The sequence below is a fragment of the Chelonia mydas genome, chromosome 12 (genome assembly GCF_015237465.2).
Source record: "Chelonia mydas isolate rCheMyd1 chromosome 12, rCheMyd1.pri.v2, whole genome shotgun sequence".
Taxonomy (NCBI): Eukaryota; Metazoa; Chordata; order Testudines; family Cheloniidae; genus Chelonia; species Chelonia mydas.
In genome coordinates this window covers 4,040,778-4,061,831 of record NC_051252.2, presented here as the reverse complement: position 1 = coordinate 4,061,831, position 21,054 = coordinate 4,040,778, and the positions used below count along the sequence as shown (strand labels likewise).

Genomic DNA, 21,054 nt, shown 5'->3' with positions numbered 1-21,054 from the left:
GCATATGGTATTCTCCTTCATCTTTAATGTGAAGATGTGGCCGCTAAGACTAAAGATCTCAGCATGCAGTGTTTCATCTTGAGCCAAGTAGCCTCTTGGAAGCTCACCTGTTAAGATGTTGTTTCTCTGTTACACCTTCTCATTAAAGACACGGGCACTGTGGATCTCCTTTTAGTCTGCTGGTTTTTGCTGCTCTATCTTAGGTTTATCTTTGATTTCATTTTGAGTGAGTCTCTCAGCATTTTGCGTATGACATCAAAATGGTAGATCCTGACATTCAGTAGTGAATGCATTTGATGTAAAAATGGTGATATCTGACTGTAACATTTGCTGTTTGTAGGAGCTGTGGTTGAGATGGAAGGCTGAGGAGCTAAACCTTATGTTGGCGGTCTACGTATGGACACTAAGGCTTGAGTGGACACGCAATGAAAATGCTTCCTGGAGTGGGCGTTTTTGGGACTGGCAGCACTGCCCGGGTACTGGTGCCTTTGTTGAGAGCAGAGGGTTTCTCCATCGAAGCACTTTGGGGGAAGACTGAAGAGGAAGCAAAGCGGCTAGCAGAGGAAATGAACATTGAATTCTACACCAGTCAGACTGATGATGTCTTGCTGCACCAGGATGTAGATTTGGTTTGCATCAACATCCCTCCACCACTAACCCGGCAAATTGCTGTGAAAGCTCTAGGTACTGTGTTTCCTCTTTTGAGTCAGAGCGAAAGGTTTTTTTGACTATCTGGTTGAAAAAACACTTTCTAATAGATTTAAATTTGTTGCTGTTGGCTTGTCAATGCATAATCGGTAGTACTATAAAAACGCCATTCTAAATTGTGTTGTATTTGGAGCTGGTAGTGCTGCCTGTCGTTAAAGTTACCTGACGCTTCCCATTATAAGACCCTGTTTATAATTTCTTGTAACTTTAACTGTTTACGCTGAAATTTCCCATGCTGGGTGTCTTGGAAAATTTTAGAAAAAATGGTCCGCTACTTTGGAGAATGAGATTAGGGCAAAATACATTTTGTTGCCCACATTCAAAATTTTTTTTTACAAGGGTTTAGCTGAGAAGCTCTAGTGCCCCCAGGCTGTGGTGGTGTGGTGCTGGCTCTTCTTTCTCCCCCACCCCATCAGGGATTTATTTATTTATTTATTTTGCTGTTCACATAAATAAATGACAAAATTTGACCAAGTGATGAGGTTTAAAAAAATCTGCAGATGCTCAAGAGATTTCTGAGCTTGGGAGCTAAATTCTTTGACAATTCGGTACTGAGCATGCTCCATCCAGGAGCTGAGCTGGACTTGCCCTGCTCCTGGTTGCTGAGCGCTCCTATGGCGCTACACACATGAATTGAAAGCCTGGAGAGTATCTCTTGTTGCTCCCTCTGCTGGCACCCGGCAGCATGGTGTATGAGGAGGAATCACCTTGACTGAAATACAGAGGGGACAAAGGCTGAGCCAAGAGAAGGGTGGAAGAAGTGGACTGGGACAAGAACTCTGGAAGGGGAGGGCTGAGAGCTGGTGGGGAGACGGAGTGATACTGGGACTGGCTGGAGAAGGAGACTGGGAACTGGTTACATAAGCAATTTGAGTTCACCAACTTCCTAACTTTTGATTTCTTGACCTTAATGTTTTTATACAGGGTGGTGTGTACCTATAGATAGTCTTGTAAATCTAAAGTTCGACTTCTTGTTGACTCTTAATAAAGCTCAAAGTGAATAGGTTTCTAGGACTGGGGATTTTGTCATGCTGTATCAACTAGGGTAATCCTTTATTCTCTGCCTTTTAAGTAGATTTTTGTGCTAAAGTAACTTGCTTTTGAAGTAAACATCTCATGCTAACCCTTCTAAGATGTCAGTCAAATGTTTGGGGAGGTGATCTTTGGATTTTGTCTTCACGTTGTTGTTAGACTTGTATTGAGTGCTTTATTACTGCTAGTCCTAGGTCCCAAGGAACTACTGCGATGGAAAATTTAACATACATGTGAGAATTCATTGCTTGAAATATGCTAAAATCTCTTCTAAATGCTGTTTAAATGGTGACTGTTTCGCTTGCTACGATACTCTCTGTAGGTTAGATGAATTTATGTGGTTGAACCATTTCTGGTAAACTAAACTGAACATGAGACAAATTTAGGTTGTTAATAAAACTCCCATTCCTCAAAGGTAAGGAAACATGAAATGGCATCACTCCAATCAAAGAAGGTGAAGAAAATGAAGATGAAATGAAGATTAGTTGTGAGACAAGTGTTTATGTAGTTAATGGAAAGGTGAAAAGAGAGGGACTGATGGTTTTTTAAGAGACTATCAAATATCCTCTGGAACAGCAGAGGATTATTTACTTTTCATTTATTTTTATTTTCCCTAAAGTGCTCTCATCTAAAGACTGTCTGATGTGCCATTTCAGAGTCAATAGGTAATTACTAGTTCTCCTGTCTTTCAGCTTTTTCTAAATTTGTCTAGGATGTTCCTTAAACACATTTCTGGTGGGACCAAATTCCGGAGGCATGCACATACTACCAAGAATGTTCTTCCTTGGTCCAGAATTTTGGAGGAACACCTGTTATATGATGGGCTCAGAGATGGCAAGTATGCCTGTTAGGATATCAACATTAATATAGCAATCATTACATCTAGAGCCTTTTTGAAAGGGAATTGTATATGGCTGGGGGCATAATTGTGCTTTACCAGCTGGGAGATTGGGAACTGAGAATGGCTAGACTGCTTGCTGTGCAATGAAAGCCAGTCTCACCATGTCAGCCGTTTGGCCATGGGAGGAGGCAGTGGTGCCAGGTGGCACTAATATTACTTTACATTTTTTTAATTTATTGGTAATCATAAACAGTTAAGCAACAATCCAATAACACACATAGGGGTACAATCCTAACATAAGTGACATTGTAGTATTAACTTTGAGCCCTGAGCAAGGCATAGCTGATCAATGCCTAGACAGTAATTAAAATTAAGACCAGCATGACTAGTAAGTAACCAGTAAGGCAAGAAACTATTTTACATTTATGTACCACTTTTCATCCCAAAGGATCTAAAGCCACTTCATAAAATGTCTCTCATATTTCCCACAACTGAAATGCAGCCACCTCTTGATAGAATGCCTCAGTTTAAGGTGGAAAGCAAAAAGAAACATATTTAACTGAAATGGCTTGGGAACTTAGGGAGGCAGAATATTAGAAAAACCCAAATTAGAATTTGTTCAGGACACCAGAACACCTACCGTGCTGATCCTTTAAAGAGTTGCTCTATGGAGTAGATAAAGAGGGAGCCATTCATTTGCTCTCTTGGGTGGGTTTTTACGTATTTGAAAGATAAGAGAGATCTTTGTGATGTAAAGTCCATCTGGTTTTGTGGGATAATGTGTTACAAATACATTAAATGTATGTTTGTCTTGAGGTAGACAGAAAAGGGCTCTATCGCTGTTTTGCATTTTTAGATAATTCACCCTTGTCATTCCTGGAGCAGGTGTCCTGTGATGTTGACCAAGTATATGACTATTACCAGCTGCATACAGCTTTTCCATCTCCTTATCGCAAGCAGTGGGAGGATTTTTGTGTTTCAGAGCTTGTGTAAACAGGAAGTAGCAAAATGAAGGAAAGCATTTTGGACTGAGTTTATCACATTCCTGCATAGACAGAGTTGTCACACGTTGGCAGTACTTCAAAACAGGCAGGATTTCTTGAGGTTTGAAACCTAGCTGGTCATTTAATTTTGATTATGATTGAAATTGAAATTTGCTCAGTCCCTCCCAAATGCCTGTGGAGGACAGGGCACTAGAGAAGCATGCTTCTAGTTATTGATTATACATCTCCATGAAGTATATCCACACGCACTTCACTTCACACTGTTCAGAACTCTTGAAGAGCCTGTGGACTAAATGACGCTAGGATTCTTTAAAGTTTCCTTTGATAGACATTTTAATGTAGGACAAGTAGCAATACTGGTTGTGGTGGGGTCAACATTGTCACTTGCACATTTGGAGGCAGGAGGGGCCAGCTGAAATGAATCCGGTATTTGTGAGAAGTGCTGGATAGACAGTTCTGGAAACTGCAGCCATGTCAGTTAATCACTGAATAGGTGTGTCAAGGACTGTGGTTGTAGGGCTGTGGAATAATTTTCCTGCAACTCAGCTGCCAGTGTGCACAAGCCCTGACCTTAAAGGGACCACCCCACGCAGGAGCAAGAGGGGGAGTTTGTTTTGTATCGCCCTTAGCCTTTCTGCTGTGACTGGCCAGAAGTGTGTGAAGTGTGATCTCAAAATTAAAAGATTGACCTGCCAGCTGCTTGACAGATTACTGTACAGCCTTCAGGTGACTTTTAGTCTCTAACAATGTGGGCCAGAGGTGGGCAAACTTTCTGGACCAAGGGCCACATCGGGGTGCGAAACTGTATGGAGGGCCAAGTACGGAAGGCTGTGCCTCCCCAAACAGCCTGGCCCCTGCCCCTGTCTGCCCCCTCCCACTTCCCACCCCCTGACTGCCCCCCTCAGAACCCCCGACCCATCCAACCCCCCACTCCTTGTCCCCGACCACCCGCTTCCAGGACCCCCTGCCCCTAACCGCCTCTTCAGGACCCCACCCCCCATCCAAGCCCCCAGACTGGTTCTGGTTCTCATGGGAGACTTTAATCACCCTGATATCTGCTGGGAGAGCAATACAGCGGTGCACAGGCAATCCAGGAAGTTTTTGGAAAATGTAGGGAACAAGTTCCTGGTGCAAGTGCTGGAGGAACCAACTAGGGGCAGAGCTCTTCTTGACCTGCTGCTCACAAACCGGGAAGAATTAGTAGGGGAAGCTAAAGTGGATGGGAACCTGGGAGGGAGTGACCATGAAATGGTCGAGTTCAGGATCCTAACACAAAGAAGAAAGAAGAGCAGCAGAATACGGACCCTGGACTTCAGAAAAGCAGACTTTGACTCCCTCAGGGAACTGATGGGCAAGATTCCCTGGGAGAATAACATGAGGGGGAAAGGAGTCCAGGAGAGCTGGCTGTATTTTAAACAATCCTTATTGAGGTTACAGGGACAAACCATCCCGATGTGTAGAAAGAATAGTAAATATGGCAGGCGACCAGCTTGGCTTAACAGTGAAATCCTTGCTGATCTTAAACACAAAAAAGAAGCTTACAAGAAGTGGAAGATTGGACAAATGACCAGGGATGAGTATAAAAATATTGCTCGGGCTTGGAGGAGTGAAATCAGGAAGGCCAAATCACACCTGGAGTTGTAGCTAGCAAGAGATGTTAAGAGTAACAAGAAGGGTTTCTTCAGGTATGTTAACAACAAGAAGAAAGTCAAGGAAAGTGTGGGCCCCTTACTGAATGATGGAGGCAACCTCGTGACAGAGGATGTGGAAAAAGCTAACGTACTCAATGCTTTTTTTGCCTCTGTCTTCACGAACAAGGTCAGCTCCCAGACTACTGCACTGGGCAGCACAGCATGGGGAGGAGGTGACCAGCCCTCTGTGGAGAAAGAAGTGGTTCGGGACTATTTAGAAAAGCTGGACGAGCACAAGTCCATGGGGCTGGATGCGTTGCATCCGAGAGTGCTAAAGGAGTTGGCGGATGTGATTGCAGAGCCATTGGCCATTATCTTTCAAAACTCATGGCGATCGGGGGAGGTCCCAGATGACTGGAAAAAGGCTAATGTAGTGCCAATCTTTAAAAAAGGGAAGGAGGAGGATCCTGTGAACTACAGGCAAGTCAGCCTCACCTCAGTCCCTGGAAAAATCATGGAGCAGGTGCTCAAGGAATCAGTTCTGAAGCACTTAGAGGAGAGGAAAGTGATCAGGAACAGTCAGCATGGATTCACCAAGGGCAAGTCATGCCTGACTAATCTAATTGCCTTCTATGACGAGATAACTGGCTCTGTGGATGAAGGGAAAGTGGTGGACATGTTGTTCCTTGACTTTAGCAAAGCTTTTGACACGGTCTCCGACAGTATTCTTGCCAGCAAGTTAAAGAAGTCTGGGCTGGATGAATGGACGATAAGGTGGATAGAAAGCTGGCTAGATTGTCGGGCTCAACGGGTAGTGATCAATGGCTCCATGTCTAGTTGGCAGCTGGTATCAAGTGGAGTGCTCCAGGGGTCGGTCCTGGGGCCAGTTTTGTTCAATATCTTCATTAATGATCTGGAGGATGGTGTGGATTGCACCCTCAGCAAGTTTGCAGATGACACTAAACTGGGAGGAGAGGTAGATACGCTGGAGGGTAGGGATAGGATACAGAGGGCCCTAGACAAATTGGAGGATTGGGCCAAAAGAAATCTGATGAGGTTCAACAAGGACAAGTGCAGAGTCCTGCACTGAGGACGGAAGAACCCCATGCACCGCTACAGACTAGGGACCGAATGGCTAGGCAGCAGTTCTGCAGAAAAGGACCTAGGGGTTACAGTGGACGAGAAGTTGGATATGAGTCAACAGTGTGCCCTTGTTGCCAAGAAGGCCAATGGCATTTTGGGATGTATAAGTAGGGGCATTGCCAGCAGATTGAGGGACGTGATCGTTCCCCCCCTATTCGACATTGGTAAGGCCTCATCTGGAGTAGTGTGTCCAGTTTTGGGCCCCACACTACAAGAAGGATGTGGAAAAATTGGAAAGAGTCCAGCGGAGGGCAACAAAAATGATTAGGGGACTGGAACACATGAGTTATGAGGAGAGACTGAGGGAACTGGGATTGTTTAGTCTGCGGTAGAGAAGAATGAGGGGGGATTTGATAGCTGCTTTCAGCTACCTGAAAGGGGGTTCCAAAGAGGATGGCTCTAGACTGTTCTCAGTGGTAGCAGATGACAGAACAAGGAGTAATGGTCTCAAGTTGCAGTGGGGGAGATCTAGGTTGGATATTAGGAAAAACTTTTTCACTAGGAGGGTGGTGAAACACTGGAATGCATTACCTAGGGAGGTGGTGGAATCTCCTTCCCTAGATGTTTTTAAGGTCAGGCTTGAGAAAGCCATGCCTGGGATGATTTAGTCGGGGATCAGTCCTGTTTTGAGCAGGGGGTTGGACTAGATGACCTCCTGAGGTCCCTTCCAACCCTGATATTCTATTATTCTATGACTGCCCCGACCCCATCCACACCGCCGCCCCCTGACAGGCACCCCGGGATCTCACCCACCCCCGCCCCCGAACCTCCACCCCAGCCAACTGCACCCTGCTCCCCATCCCCTGACTGCCCCCCGGGGCCCCCTCCCCCTTATCTAACCCCCCCTCCCCGGCTCCCTACCACCTTACCATGCCGCTCAGAGCAGCAGGACTGGCTTATTGGAAAGCCTGGGAGGTGGGTGGCCACAAGCCACACTGCCCACGTGGTGACGTGGGGAGGAGGGACAGTGGGGGAGGGGCCGGGGGCGAGCCTCCCCGGCCAGGAGCTCAAGGGCTGGGCAGGATAGGCCTGCGGGCTGTAGTTTGCCCACCTCTGACCTGGGCTGTATATGAACCGCTGAAAGGCTCCATATCCCAATAATAATTCCCTGAGGTATCTAATGTGCATGCTCTTTCTTCAAACTAATACAGCATTACAGGATTACAGCAGAGTGAGAGCTCTGCTATAGTTAACCTTAAGACCAGGTTTCTGTTTAAAGCTCAACCCTAAGTGCTTTAAAATGTACATGATTACTTGGATTGCTTTGAAATTTGATGTGCTTCATGGGGTTTCCGGGTTCTGTTGTGGATCCAAATTTGGGGCCATTTGACCCAGGGTTTCCTAAAATGCAGCCGGGGGGGGGGGGCGGGGAGGGGAGAGGAGAGACACAGACTTTTCTTAAGGCTGACAGATTCTAGCAACTTATTTTTGCTCACAAATAGAGATCAAACCCAGGGCTCAGCTCATCGCTCCAGGGTCCCAAACGCTTGAGGGTTACCCCAACAGAATGCAGCCCTTTGGGGGGAAATCACATTAAAATGTTATTTGATTGGAAAAGTTTACTACTTTAGGCACCCTAAGGCTCATGAGCCTATTCTCACAACTTAAAGGTTACACTGAGCGTGCACGGACAAAGAGTTAACAGGATTGTTAGCCCCCGTAGTTCCATATGTGCTGGGTAGCTCAAGGGGATCAGCAGTCGTACTTTGAACTTGACCTACCCAGGTAATATCAATTTGAGTCCCGTGTTGGGCAGAAATTTGGAAAAGGCACGTTGTGAAAATCTGCCTGTCAGGGTTTTTGGATTTGTTTGTTTTTGGGGGCGAATGCAAGTAAAATTCTTTGAAATCTGCTCATGAAAATTACTATATAAAAGCTAGGTCTTTTGATTATTGTCTAGCCATAACATATCTGAGGTAGCATATCCACTGCAAGCCTCAGTGTGAACTAAAATGGTCTAAATGACCGTTAACGCCTATCGACAAACACTTCTTTTTCTGTTTAAAAATCTAGCAAATTAAATAGCAAAAAACTTCATTAACACAGATTCCAGGTTGCCCAGTGATAGTTCGTGCCCTTCCAAAACATCAAGTTCAGCAAACTCAACCTTCGGAGAACCAGGAAATACAGAGTTAAGGTAAACGCCCGCATAGAGTTAACTCTGCCTGTCTGGTGCTGGCAATAGCCACTAGTAATTCTCTGCACACGCTCCAGCTGGATTCACTGTGTTAGGTATAGCTGTTGGATGGTGGAGGAATAAGTTGGAGCAGCTTGGGAGAGCTGTGATTGTGATATGAGGAGATCTGGGTTTGCATTGTCTCTCTTCCCCCCCCAACCCCCGCCCTTGTTATCAAAGGGAAAACATTTACATGTACCTTGAGGTTCCGGTCTGCATCATTTCAGTGCAGAATTATGTAGCTTGTGTCAATACCAGGGCACTGGGGGCTTCTTGCCGTAGGTATCCTCAGTAGTGAGGTGGTATAAGAGAGCAGTGTGTGGCTTTAATGATGGGCAGGGGAAATTATAGGTTTAGGGTAAAGGGGTTGTAGTGTAAAGTTCTAGTGTAAAGGGGTTGTAAAAGGGTACAAAGGGGTTGTTAAATTTTACAAATGTGGTGGCTGATCGGGGGAGCAGGCTCTCTGTTTGAGCATAGGGCAAGTGCGGGTAGCGCCTGTCCATTACAGAGAAAAGGCAAAGTGGGAGTGTGTGTGTGTTATGGGCATACTGGGGCATCACTTGAAGAGGGTAGAGTTAAGGTTGCATGGGCATTTACTTTAACTGTGTAGCCCCTGGTTTTCCAGAAGGTTGAGTTTTGCTGAACTTGCCATTCTGGAAGGGCATGCACTATCACCGGGCAACCTTAACTCTGTGTAAACAACTTTCCTTGCAATTGAATATGAAAGATAGCTTGGATGTAGTATTTCATCATAGAGATGCTACAATTGTCAGGACCCTGTATGTAACAGTTATTCTGCTGTGCAGATGCCTATATAATTTACCATTTTGCCTAAATCTCTTTGCCACACAATCCACAAAAATAACGCCTTCCAGTTCCTTGACGTATCCACCCATTTCACTTTCCTTTCTGTAGGCTTTTATCACAAGGGGGAGTTCAGGGCTTTTCCAGCAGTGCTGCTGTTAAAGGACAGAGCATGAGACCGAGAGAGAGAGATCCTGGATGGTTCAGAACGGCATGAACCATCTCCTAGAGCGCAGGCATACAGGACAGGTTACCAGTTATACTGGTATACGAGCCCTTGGGGACAAGCTTATTCCAGAACAGATAGCTTTTTTGATTTAGCTTAAACTTCTGCCAAAGTGACACAAACTGTTGTCTAATAAACCTTCTGTTTTACTGGCTGGCTGAGAGTCATGTCTGACTGCGAAGTTGGGGTGCAGGACCCTCTGGCTTCCCCAGGACCCCGCCTGGGTGCACTCGTTGTGGGAAGCGCACAGAGGGGCAGAGGATACTGAATGCTCCGAGGTCAGACCCAGGAAGGTAGAAGCTGTGTGTCCTGAAGACAGTCTGCTCACAGAAAGGAGACTTCCTCAGAGACCTGACTGGCTTTGTAGGGAGCAGTTCCAGAGCATCGCCCAGGGACTCCGTGACATAACTTGAAAAGGAATCTGGTGTAGCTGTCCTGGTAATATAATGTGTTGGAACTTTTTGGAGGGATTTTTTTTTTTTTTTTTTTTAAAGAGACCAGTCACATTAGCCTACAGCCCCTTTCCACTGTTTCATTCTGCAGAGTACTTTTATAAGAGACATCCTCTCACAGGCCCACCTGCTGTCTTGGCTCCCTGATCGCCCACATATTTTGGTTTTCAAAATATTTCATTCTCTGGCCACTACTCAAGAACTCTAACACTCTGTTCAAAATGTTTTAATAGGTGCAGTCTTTATAGGAACATGTATAGCTAAATTTCAGGGAAGACTTATTTGTCTTCTCACTTAGATCACGTTTGTAAAGCCCTTGAGTGCTATATAATTACAAAGTATTGAGCAAAACATTAAGCATGATTTGCATGACATTTTGCACGTCTTGGATGTAGGTATTAACTAGGAAGAAGTATTGTTTTGAACACTTTACATTCAGCTTGAATTTTTTTACCTGTAATTCGTTGTTTCTTTTGCATTCAGGGAATCGTGGCTGAAATCTGAATTTGATTGAGTCAGAGTGTCTGCTTCATGTTTCAGACATTTTGTGAATTCAGTCGCTGTTGACCTTTTCGGAAATAGTAAAACACATCAGGCCACATTTGAACTCGTCACCTAGAGGTGAAAGGCTGTATGTTACTGTGACAATGTCATAGTAACTGCGCCTGTATTCCCCCCTTTGTGGTACCTCAAGGACACCCACGTAAGGTTTCAGGATCCCCGCTGGTAGCTCTCTTAGGCCTTGCCTACACTGGCAAGTTTCTGCGCAGTAAAGCAGCTTTCTGCGCTGTAACTCCCGAGGTGCACACACGGCCACGCCACTGAGTGCGCAGAAACTGCCCAGCTGCAGTGCTGTAAAAAAACACACTCCATCGAGAGGCGTGGAGCTTTCTGCGGTGTAGACACCCTGGTCGATGACAGCACTGCGATTGGGCTCCGGGAGGTGTCCCGCAATGCCTGTTCTCGCCTCTGTGGTCATCGGTTTGAACTCTACTGCCCTGCCCTCAGGTGACCAACTGTGAGCCACACCCCTTAAATTCCTTGGGAATTTTTAAAGTCTCCTTCCTGTTTGCTCGGTGATGCATGCAGTGGTCTCAGCGCATCTTTCCAGGTGGCCATGCCCGCTCTGCGCGCCAGGCGATCCCCCCGCTTTGAGCAATGCCGAGCTGCTGGACCTCATCAGCATTTGGGGAGAGGAGGCTGTCCAGTCCCAGCTGCGCTCCAGCCATAGGAATTATATCTACGGACAGATTTCACGATGCATGACAGAAAGGGACCATGACCAGGACACACTGCAGTGCAGGGTCAAGGTGAAGGCGCTGCGGAACGCCTACCACAAGGCATGGGAGGCAAACCGCCGCTCCAGTGCTGCACCCACAAGCTGCAGGTTCTACAAAGAGCTGGATGCAATATTCGGTGGCAACCCCACCTCCGCTGCGAAGGCGACTCTGGATAATTCAGTGGCTTGCGTGCCAGTCAAGAGTGGACCGAGCCAGGAAGAGGAAATCTTGGACGAGGATGCTGAGGAAGAGAGGGAACCAGAGGCAGAGGACAACTCAGAGGTCAGAGATTCATGCAGCCAGGAGCTCTTCTCTAACCTGGAGAAGGCTAGCCAGTCTCAGCTGTTGGAGCTTGGTGAAGCGCAAACAAGAGAGGAGGCCCTGGTAAATGGCTTTGATTTTGGGAATTGCTGAAGCAAGTTGTTGGGGTCACAAGGGTTGCAGAAAGCAGGCTTGTGTCTGTATGATGCACATACCACCACATGCCTAGTCTGAGCTGCAGAACAGGGTGTTGATTGACTCCCTTACTTCACAGGAATCTGCCTCGAGATCTCCACGAAACTCTCATGGAGATACTGGGCAATCTGCTGCCGCAGGTTTTTTGACAGAGCTGCTTTGTTTTTTGCCCCATTAAGGGTAACTTTCCTGCACCACTCTGCCGTCACAGGGGGACTGACCATTGCTGCACACGGGCAAGCCTCATAAGGGCCAGGGCGGAAGCCGCAGTCTTGGAGAAGACCCTCCCTTGATTCCCTGCTCACCCTCAGCAGTGAGATATCTTCCATAATGAACACAGCCTGTGGAAAATGTGGGGACAGTAACGATTATAAGGCTCTCCCCTACAGTGCTGGCTCTTCCCAAGAGCCATGTGCCCAGTGTACAGTACGGTCCTGGAACACTGATTTCCCCTGCCACTGCAGTTACTCACCATGTTGGGGGTCTTGTGGCTCATGTGTGCTTGTCTGGGGTTAGCCAGTTAGTGACAGGTATGTGAATAGTGGCTGTGTTTTAAATCACTGAATCAGTGGTCTCTGTGTTGCAAACAATACTGCTTCTGTAAAATGTTGCATTTTGGCTTCACAGATATGACCTTGGGAGCCCAGCTTCCCTCTTTGTTATTGCCCGCTGAATGGCTGCGCAGAATTAGAAAGTGGCCATGAAGAACTAAAGAGGACTTTCTGTGTGATGTCATGATACAATCCGCGGCTGAAAAACAGCATATGAAGGAGTGGCAGGACAGCAAGAAGAGGGACTGAAAGCAGAATGTGGTGCGCCAGAACGAAGGCACAGAGCAGCTCTCAAACATTATGGAGCACCAAGCAGACACGCTCCAGGCGCTGTTACACTGCAAACTGAGCAGCTCTGGGCTCGCTCTCCCCTGCAGCCGCTGTCACAAAACTTTGCCATGCGCCCCCCCCCCCCCCCCCCCAGACACTGCCAACACGCTCTTATCAACCTCCTGGCTCCAGTCCGTATCCGCTGCATTCCACTCCTGCCCTGTCACAGTCCAGCCCTGTGGTCTCCCGGTACCCACTGCACTCAACACCCATCCCTCTGCTGAAATACAGTACCCGCTGCACTGTACTCCAGAGGACAAGGTTGCATATGATACCTGGACATACATAAATCTTTAACCGTCCCGGGACCCCACCTCCTCCTGGGACCCTCCCTTCCCCCATCCCCCACAGTGCTGATGTGGTTTTTTTGTTTCTCTCTCCCCTCCAGTTGTTGCTTTTTAATAAAAGAATGGTTTTGGTTTGAAAGCAAACCGAGCCCTGCAAAGCAACAGGCAATTTTCTTGAATTGTCTACACCAGTCACCTCCTAGCATTTACAAGCACTGCAATCCCGAGCACAGCAACCTATCTTAGTGGCTTTCAGCTTCAAATTGCTGCCTCAAGGCATCTCTGATCCTTATGGCCCTGTGCTGCACCCCTCTGAAAGCCCTGGTCTCTGGCTGTTCAAATTCAGCCTCCAGGCGCTAAGCCTCAGTGGTCCAGCTCTGAGTGCAGCTTTCACCCTTCCCTTCACAAAAATTACGGCGCGTACAGCATGCGGCTATAAGCATAGGAATATTGTCATCGGCCAGGTCCAGCCTCTCCTATAGGCAGCACTAGTGGGTCTTTAAACGGCAAAAGCACATTCAACTGTCATTCTGCACTTGCTCAGCCTGTTGTTGAACTGCTCCTTGCTGCTGTCAAGGTTCCCCGTGTATGGCTATATAAGCCATGGCATTAAGGGCTAGGCAGGGTCTCCCAGGATCACAGTGGGCATTTCAACTTCCCCTACGATGATCTTCTGGTCCAGAAAGAAAGTCCCTGCTTGCAGCTTCCTGAACAGGCCAGTGTTCTGAAAGATGCTGGCAACGTGCACCTTTCTGGACCAGCCTGCGTTAATGTCTGAAACACAGACAATGATCCACAGGCACCTGGAGAACCATAGAGCAATACCCCTTCCGATTAATATACTCGGTGGCTAGCTGGTCTGGTGCCTGAATTGGAATATGCGTGCCATCTATCGCCTCTCCGCAGTTAGGGAAACCCATTTGTGCAAAGCCATCCACAGTGTCACGCACGTTGCCCAGAGTCATGGTCTTTCAGAGCAGGATGTGATCAATGGCCCTGCACACTTCTGTCAACACACGTCAGGTCGACTTTCCCACTCTGAACTGGTTAGCGACTGATCGGTAGCAGTCTGGAGTAGCCAGCTTCCACAGTGCAATCGCCATGCGATTCTCCATTATCAGGGCAGCTCTCATTCTTGTGTCTTCGCGCCGCGGGGCTGGGCGAGCTCATCACACCGTCCCCGGCATGTGGCTTTCCTCATGCGAAAGTTCTGCAGCCACTGCTCGTCATCCCAGACGTGCATGATGATGTGATCCCACCACTCAGTGCTTGTTTCCCGAGCCCAAAAGCGGCGTTCCACAGTGGTCAGCACCTCCGTGAATGCCACAAGCAATCTCGTGTCATAGCTACCGCGGGTGGCGAGATCGATGTCACGCTGCTCTTGCCTTTGTAGTTTAAGAAATAACTCCACTCTCACTCGTGACGTGTTAGTGGGACTGTCCTACCCATGAGGGTAGCCTACAGTTCCTCCTTACCTGTAAGGGGTTAAGAAGCTCAAATAACCTGGTTGGCACCTGATCAAAGGAACCAATGGGGACAAAAGATGCTTTCAAATTTGGCGGGGGAAGAGGCTTTGTTTTGGGTTCTTTGCTTCTGTGTTCGTTCGCTCTTGGGACTAAGAGGGACCGGATATCAGTCCATGTCCTCCAAACCATTCTGAACCAGTCTCTCATATTACAGAAATTGTAAGTACAGCCAGGCAAGGCGTATTAGTTTGTCTTTGTTTTCTCAGCTTGTGAATTTTCCCTTTGCTGGAGGGAGGTTTATCCCTGTTTTGTTGTAACTTTGAAACTAAGGCTAGAGGGGGTTCCTCTGTGTTTTGTGCATCTTTTGTTACCCTGTAAATTTATCTTCCAAACTGATTTTACAAAGGGGATTTTTACCTTTTCTTTTTTGTAAATAAAATTCTTCTTTTAAGAACTGATTGGGTTTTTGTTTTTTTTTCCTCAGTGTCCAAAGATCCAGAGATTTGGGTCTGTGTTCACTTTGTAACCAATTGGTTAGGATATTATTCCCAAGCCTCCCCAGGAAAGGGGGTGTAAAGGCTTGGGGGGATATTTTGGGGGAACAGGAACTCCAAGTGGTCCTTTCCCTGATTCTTTGTCTAAATCACTTGGTGGTGGCAGCGTACTGTTCAAGGACAAGGTGGAATTTGTGCCTTGGGAAAGTTTTTAATGTAAGCTGGTAAAAATAAGCTTAGGGGGTCTTGCATACGGGTCCCCACATCTGTACCCCAGAGTTCAGAGTGGAGAAGGAACCCTGACAGAGACCGAGCAGCATATTGGTCAACAGTGCGGGATCCATTCCTGTAGCCCAAAGAGGCAGAGCGCGCAGTACTCAAACCGTTGAAAGATGGCACCAAATGCGGACGGAAGCACAGGGATTGTGGGTTTTACTGTAGGATTTGGTCTGTTTCTCTGCTCGTATGATAGAAATGGAGGTGGATCAGCGTTTTGGTTTGTATCAGGCAAAAAGGAAACTCTTTAGCCTGTCAAACTATATGACCTATTAGGGATCTCCTTTGGCTGACAAGCTGTTGTGAAAATCTTCTCATGGCCATCACACGCGGACTGTTTTAAAAGCTATGTCCGGTTCCACTGTCAAATGTACATCTGCTGGGCACTGATGCTTCCTTTCTAGGATTTCTGGCTGTTGTCTGCAAGTCCACAATTAGTTAAGCATTTCAGTTTATTCCTCTTTATTGTCTGTCTTCTAGAAGCATTATTTTTAAGTAGGTGGTGTACTGCTGTAGGTTAGTCCCTTCATTCTGGGGCCTGCTTTCCCTTAACAGGATATTATCCCTTCCGACCTCTCATCAGTGCATCTTTGAGCCCAGACTGCTCAGCCTAGAGACCAACATTAATGCTTCTCCAATAGAAAATCAACAAGAGATACTGGGTTATGGAATGTTAGGGGAGAGGAATTGGTTTGTGTAAAGGACACAGATTTGAGATGAGTTGGGGTGCAGAGGCAGAAAGACACAAGACAGCTGCTCTAGGTGGTAGGTGCCACAAAGGAGAAGGCTCTTGCCTCAGCAAGGTGCATTTTTGAGGCTGGAGAAGACTGGGACTTGGTGAATGGGGAGGAGAATAGTGATTAAAGTCCATCTATGATTGCTTATTCCACAACAGGGGTAGCTCTTTTCAGCCCCAGTGCACCCCAGGCCCTTCCTGGCAGGAGTCTTTCTTTAGGAATCCTACAGTGTAGAGATTAACGTTAGGAAGGGCTGACGTGAAAGCAAATAGCATTACAGGGGACTGGGGGGAGGATGGAGTATGTATGATCTGAAAGTAATGGTGTTCCTCAGGCTCTGTTTTAATGACCAGATTATTGAAAACTCTAAATGTGATTAGTGCCAGGCTTGGATTACAAACCTCCTTTTGGAGGCTAGAAAGAGAGAGGGAGCATGACACAGCTGGGATAGCAGAGAGAAAGTGTGTCATGGTGCATTTAATCCATATTCTAAGGCAAAGCGCCTTCTATTGTTCCCTGCTTCCTGTTTTGATGCCTGGTGGAATCTTATTTTTGTAACAGGAAGTGCATCACTTTCTAATCTCATGGTGTCAGTGACAGGGATTTTGTTAAAAGCATCAAATCCCAATATCGCTCTCACTTGAGTCTCTAGTGCTAATGCTTTCTGTCTGTCATCTTTCCTTTGTGTGGAGTCCATCTGACCCAGGAGGAAACTTTGCTGAGATAGGACTGAGGAGGCTACCTGCGCAAAGATTACCTTGCTCACAGGTGACTGAGAGATGCAAGTATTTCAAGGGAACATCCTGGAAGAAACATCTGGGACAAGTCTGTCTCCCCTTTCCTTCCTCCATAACCATTTCAGAGGATACATAAATCCTCCTGTGCATCTCGAAACTTGTTACAGTCAGTCGTAGCTCAGAGCAGTGTGATCCCCTGCAAACATCATCTGAAGGAAGCCTAAGGAATACAACTGAATGGGTATTAATGAGCATATTGCAAAGTAGCTGCACTGTTACCCTCACATTGTAGGGCACCCCATCTTTACCCTTCCATGGGCTCAAGGAATAACCCGGTTAATTTAGGCACTCACACCCTTTCCCAGTTCCTAGGGTTCAGGGCATAATCGTCTGCTGGTTTGCGGGGCCTTTTACCAGTGAAAGAGCCTTACGTAGTAATATCCTTAACCTCTGTTTATTAATAGTTACCAAAACAGAATACACTCGTTAAGCATGCAGTGCTCATCACTCCCAATAAGACGGATGAACTTTTCTTGGTGGCTAGTTAAGATTACATCATCCAGGGCTCCAGCTTCTGCACAGTATGATTGGCAGTGTGTTAAGGTCTGGCTGCTCTGATCGTGGGCTGTGTCCTGGAGTTAGGTTCCAAAGAACTTGCCTTTGGACCCCACCGGTTTATATAGTTAAAACTGAGTTCTACTTACCTATACCTTAACCAACCATTTTTAAACTAAAGTACTACGGAACAGTATTTTTCATCAATCCTAGTCCATTATGAAATACTTCCTTAACCAATCATATGCCACCACTGTAGTTGATTTAAATCTTGCAAAATTAGTTATGCAGCAGACTGAAACAAAGAATCAGACAGAAACCACACCGATAAACAATAGAGAAATAGGGACCAAAAAGGCAAAAAACAATGAAGTAGTATAGATTTCACAGTCACAATTGTTGAGAAGTGGTTTCTTGCCAGACAGAATGCTATAGAAGTTTTCTTTAAGCATGTTAAGATCCGTTTCTTTATGTGGTGATGGTGGGTACTATTAGGACAGGAGCGCCGTCTTAACAGCCCAATATTACATTGTTTTGATGCAATTTAGATGGAATGTGAGGATGAGACTCTCTGCTTCTTAGCTTATGGCTGCTGGGGCTCCTTAGTGCAGACAAAGGCCTCAGACCTTAAAGCATTGGGTTCACTCTCAGAAAAATGCTGCATTAATCTCTTTAAACAGTTTTCTTTACATTATTTTTGACAATTTCATAGTGTCTCCAAGTATCTGTGAAAGTGTGTTTCTCCATTTAGACATCAGTTTTCATTATCTTCCTAAAGTGAGAGGGACAAGGTGATGAGGTAAAATCTTTTATTGGACCAACTTCTTTTGGGGAAAGAGACCGGCTTTTGAGCTTACACAGACAGAGCTGTTCTTCAGATCTGAAGTGAGAGGGTTCGTTTCCAGACAGTGTTTTCTACTGTCTAGATTTCAAGCAGTTCTTCTTTACACAGAGCAGTGATCTCCTGCAATTATCTCCATTGAGACTCAGCTGAAACATATTGATTTTTACGTTTTACCAAGACACATTATCTGCAGTGAGCCAAGAAACTACTTCACAACCAAAGAGAGCCTCTTGCCCTGTACACAGATCAAAAGGAGTCATTTCAATTATTGTTTGTAGTATTCGGTCAGTGGAGGATCCCTCCCATACTTGTTTGCACCTTCCCCTTTAATGAAGACTGTAGCAGACAGATACTTTTGTTTAGCCTGAAGGTTGGATGGTACTCTGGAGCTCATATGTTGCTCCTAGACCTGGCTAAATTAAATCAGAATAGTCATTCTTCAGCTTTTAGGGCTAGTTACAAATAATCTTTATAGCTATATCATGATGTAAACTTAATGCTAATCTCTTACTTGCCACCCCCCAAATCATATTGCCTTCCATTCCGATAGCAACTTTTAACCTGAATGATTAAAAATGCATTACAATACATATACATAGATTACCTCTGAAATGCAGGATGGTGTAAGGTGAGCAACAGTGGACACAGGGACAAATCATTTCCCATACAAAAAGTGTCTTGACATCTTTTAATACCCACGCAGAGCAGACAGGACATCTGCTTTCACAGTTTTATCTGAGTGACCTACACACAAGCAAACTGCATGGGACTGAAAGCAACTCCTAATGAAACACGCATAATTTATTACAGTAGAATGATGGGAGATTAATGTATTAGGCAACAAACGTTGCCTAGCCAGAACCTATTAATAATTCCTATGATAAATGCTGGCTTACAATGACTTCAGGATTTTACCTCCAGGAAACTGTTGTCCACCATAGCAGTGCCACTGCTCTTTGTGGGAAGGGAAGGAAAGAGCTGGTAGCAAAATCAGAGATTTTCAATTTCTGAGCACCTTTTGAAAGGGGGGAGGGATAGCTCAGTGGTTTGAGCATTGGCCTGCTAAACCCAGGGTTGTAAGTTCAATCCTTGAGGGGGCCATTTAGGGATCGGGGCAAAAATTGGGGATTGGTCCTGCTTTGAGCGGGGGGTTGGACTAGATGACCTCCTGAGGTCCCTTCCAAATCTGATATTCTATGAGATGCTTGATCGCTTGAAAGATTTCTGCAGAAAGCTGACTTAACTAGTTCTCTGGTCGCTAACCAGAAATGAGAGTTCAGATTTCTAGCCCCTATACAGGGGAGGAAAATATCAATCTGACTTGTTCTAAAGTGTTAAACTCTCTTCTTGGTCGGTCTAAAACAGTTTAGGATTGTTTCAGTAGGGTATAAACTTCTTCTAAATAAGATGCCTTACTGGCAGAAACCCTATTTGGACCAGATTAAATCATAGAAAGATGAAAGGATTTTAAAAAAATATTTAGTCTATTTACTAACCAGGACACTGTTTTGGAAATTCTTGGCCTGGCTTTTGTTTCTCACATGTAGGATAATGATTGTTTATATTAAAGAGCTGTAGAAATGGTATCATATGATTTTTTTTCTTCCTCCCTTTTAATATCCAATTAAAGGGATATGAACATAACTGAGAATAGTGTTTCCTTGTTCACTAAGTAACAAAGGATTTAAAGTGTGGATCCACTCAGAAAAGTAAGTCTAAAGAAGGCAGCTTCTTGTGCACAAGAACTAGACTGGCTGTGTATTCAGAGTCAGAGCTGATCCTTTAGTGACAAAACTGAGTCTTTATTGTTTTTCTTCCTGTGAGCCCTGCAGAGACAATATGGCTAAATGTGAGTGAAGTGGATTCTGTTCCTCTTGGCATATAATGAGTTATTTACTATGCTGTAGTTGGTGAGTACAAGCCCATTCAAGGCAGTGGAGTTACTGGTGACTGTGTATAAGATAGAAAGGGCCTAGTTTGACTCTCAGATCCCAGGCTGAATTTGCACATCTGGCAGTCAGGAAAAAAACTCAACAGTTGTTCATTTGTAATCTGAGCACCTTTTGAAACAGAAATTGGGAAGAAAAACATGGAGCCCTTGTCATAACCATACAGCTAACGGTAGCCTCCTTACCTGTAAGGGGTTAAGAAGCTCAAATAACCTGGTTGGCACCTGACCAAAAGGACCAATGGGGAAAGAAGATACTTTCAGATCTTGCCGGGGGAGGATTTGTTGTGTGTGTTCTCTTCGGAAGCAGAGACGCATCAGGTCAGAAAAGTCCTTCTCCTATAAACCATCCTAAAAGTCTCTCACATTACAAAAATTGTAAGTAAAAGCCAGGCAAGGCGTATTAGATTATTTTTGTTCTGCTTGTGAATTTTTCCTTTGCTGGAAGGAGGTTTATTCCTGTTTTTTGTAACTTTGAAACTAAGCCTAGAGGAAGTTCTGCTGTGTTTTTGAATCTCTTGTTACCCTGTAAAGTTATTTTCCATCCTGATTTCACAGAGGTGATTTTTACCCCTTTTTTTTTTTTTTTTAAATAAAATCCTTCTTTTAAGAACCTTACTGATTTCTCTATTGTCCTAAGACCCAGGGGTTTGGGTGATCACTTTGTAACCAATTGGTTAGGATATTATTCTCAAGCCTCCCCAGGAGAGGGGGTATAAGGGCTTGGGGGGATATTTTGGGGGAATAGGAACTCCAAGTGGTCCTTTCCCTGATTCTTTGTTAAATCACTTGGTGGTGGCAGTGTACTGTCCAAGGGCAAAGAATTTGTGCCTTGGGGAAGTTTTAACCTAAGCTGGTAGAAATAAGCTTGGGGGGGGGTCTTTCATGCGGGTCCCCACATCTGTACCCTAGAGTTCAGAGTGGGGAGGGAACCCTGACAGCCCTATAATCCTATTTATATTGGGAAGAAAAACATGGAGCCCTATAATGCCATTTTTAGCAGTTTTTAGAATCGTGTTTCAACTGCTGAAAAGTCTTTTGATCATTAGATGTGCTGTCTTGTTTCTATCCATCAC

At 45.5% G+C, this 21,054-nt stretch overlaps 1 protein-coding gene across 3 annotated transcripts in view; it reads left to right on the top strand.

Moving 5' to 3' along the window:
- Positions 1-21,054, top strand: part of GFOD2 (glucose-fructose oxidoreductase domain containing 2) — a 47,873-nt gene that overhangs the window by 16,910 nt on the left and 9,909 nt on the right. For all 3 annotated transcript variants that reach the window (XR_005222221.2, XM_037877698.2, XM_037877699.2), the window contains one exon: positions 341-684. Coding sequence is in view for 2 of the 3 variants with exons in the window: in XM_037877698.2 (XP_037733626.1) it covers positions 426-684 (259 nt within the window). In the remaining variant the exon portion in view is untranslated. The remainder of the gene's footprint in view (positions 1-340; positions 685-21,054) is intronic.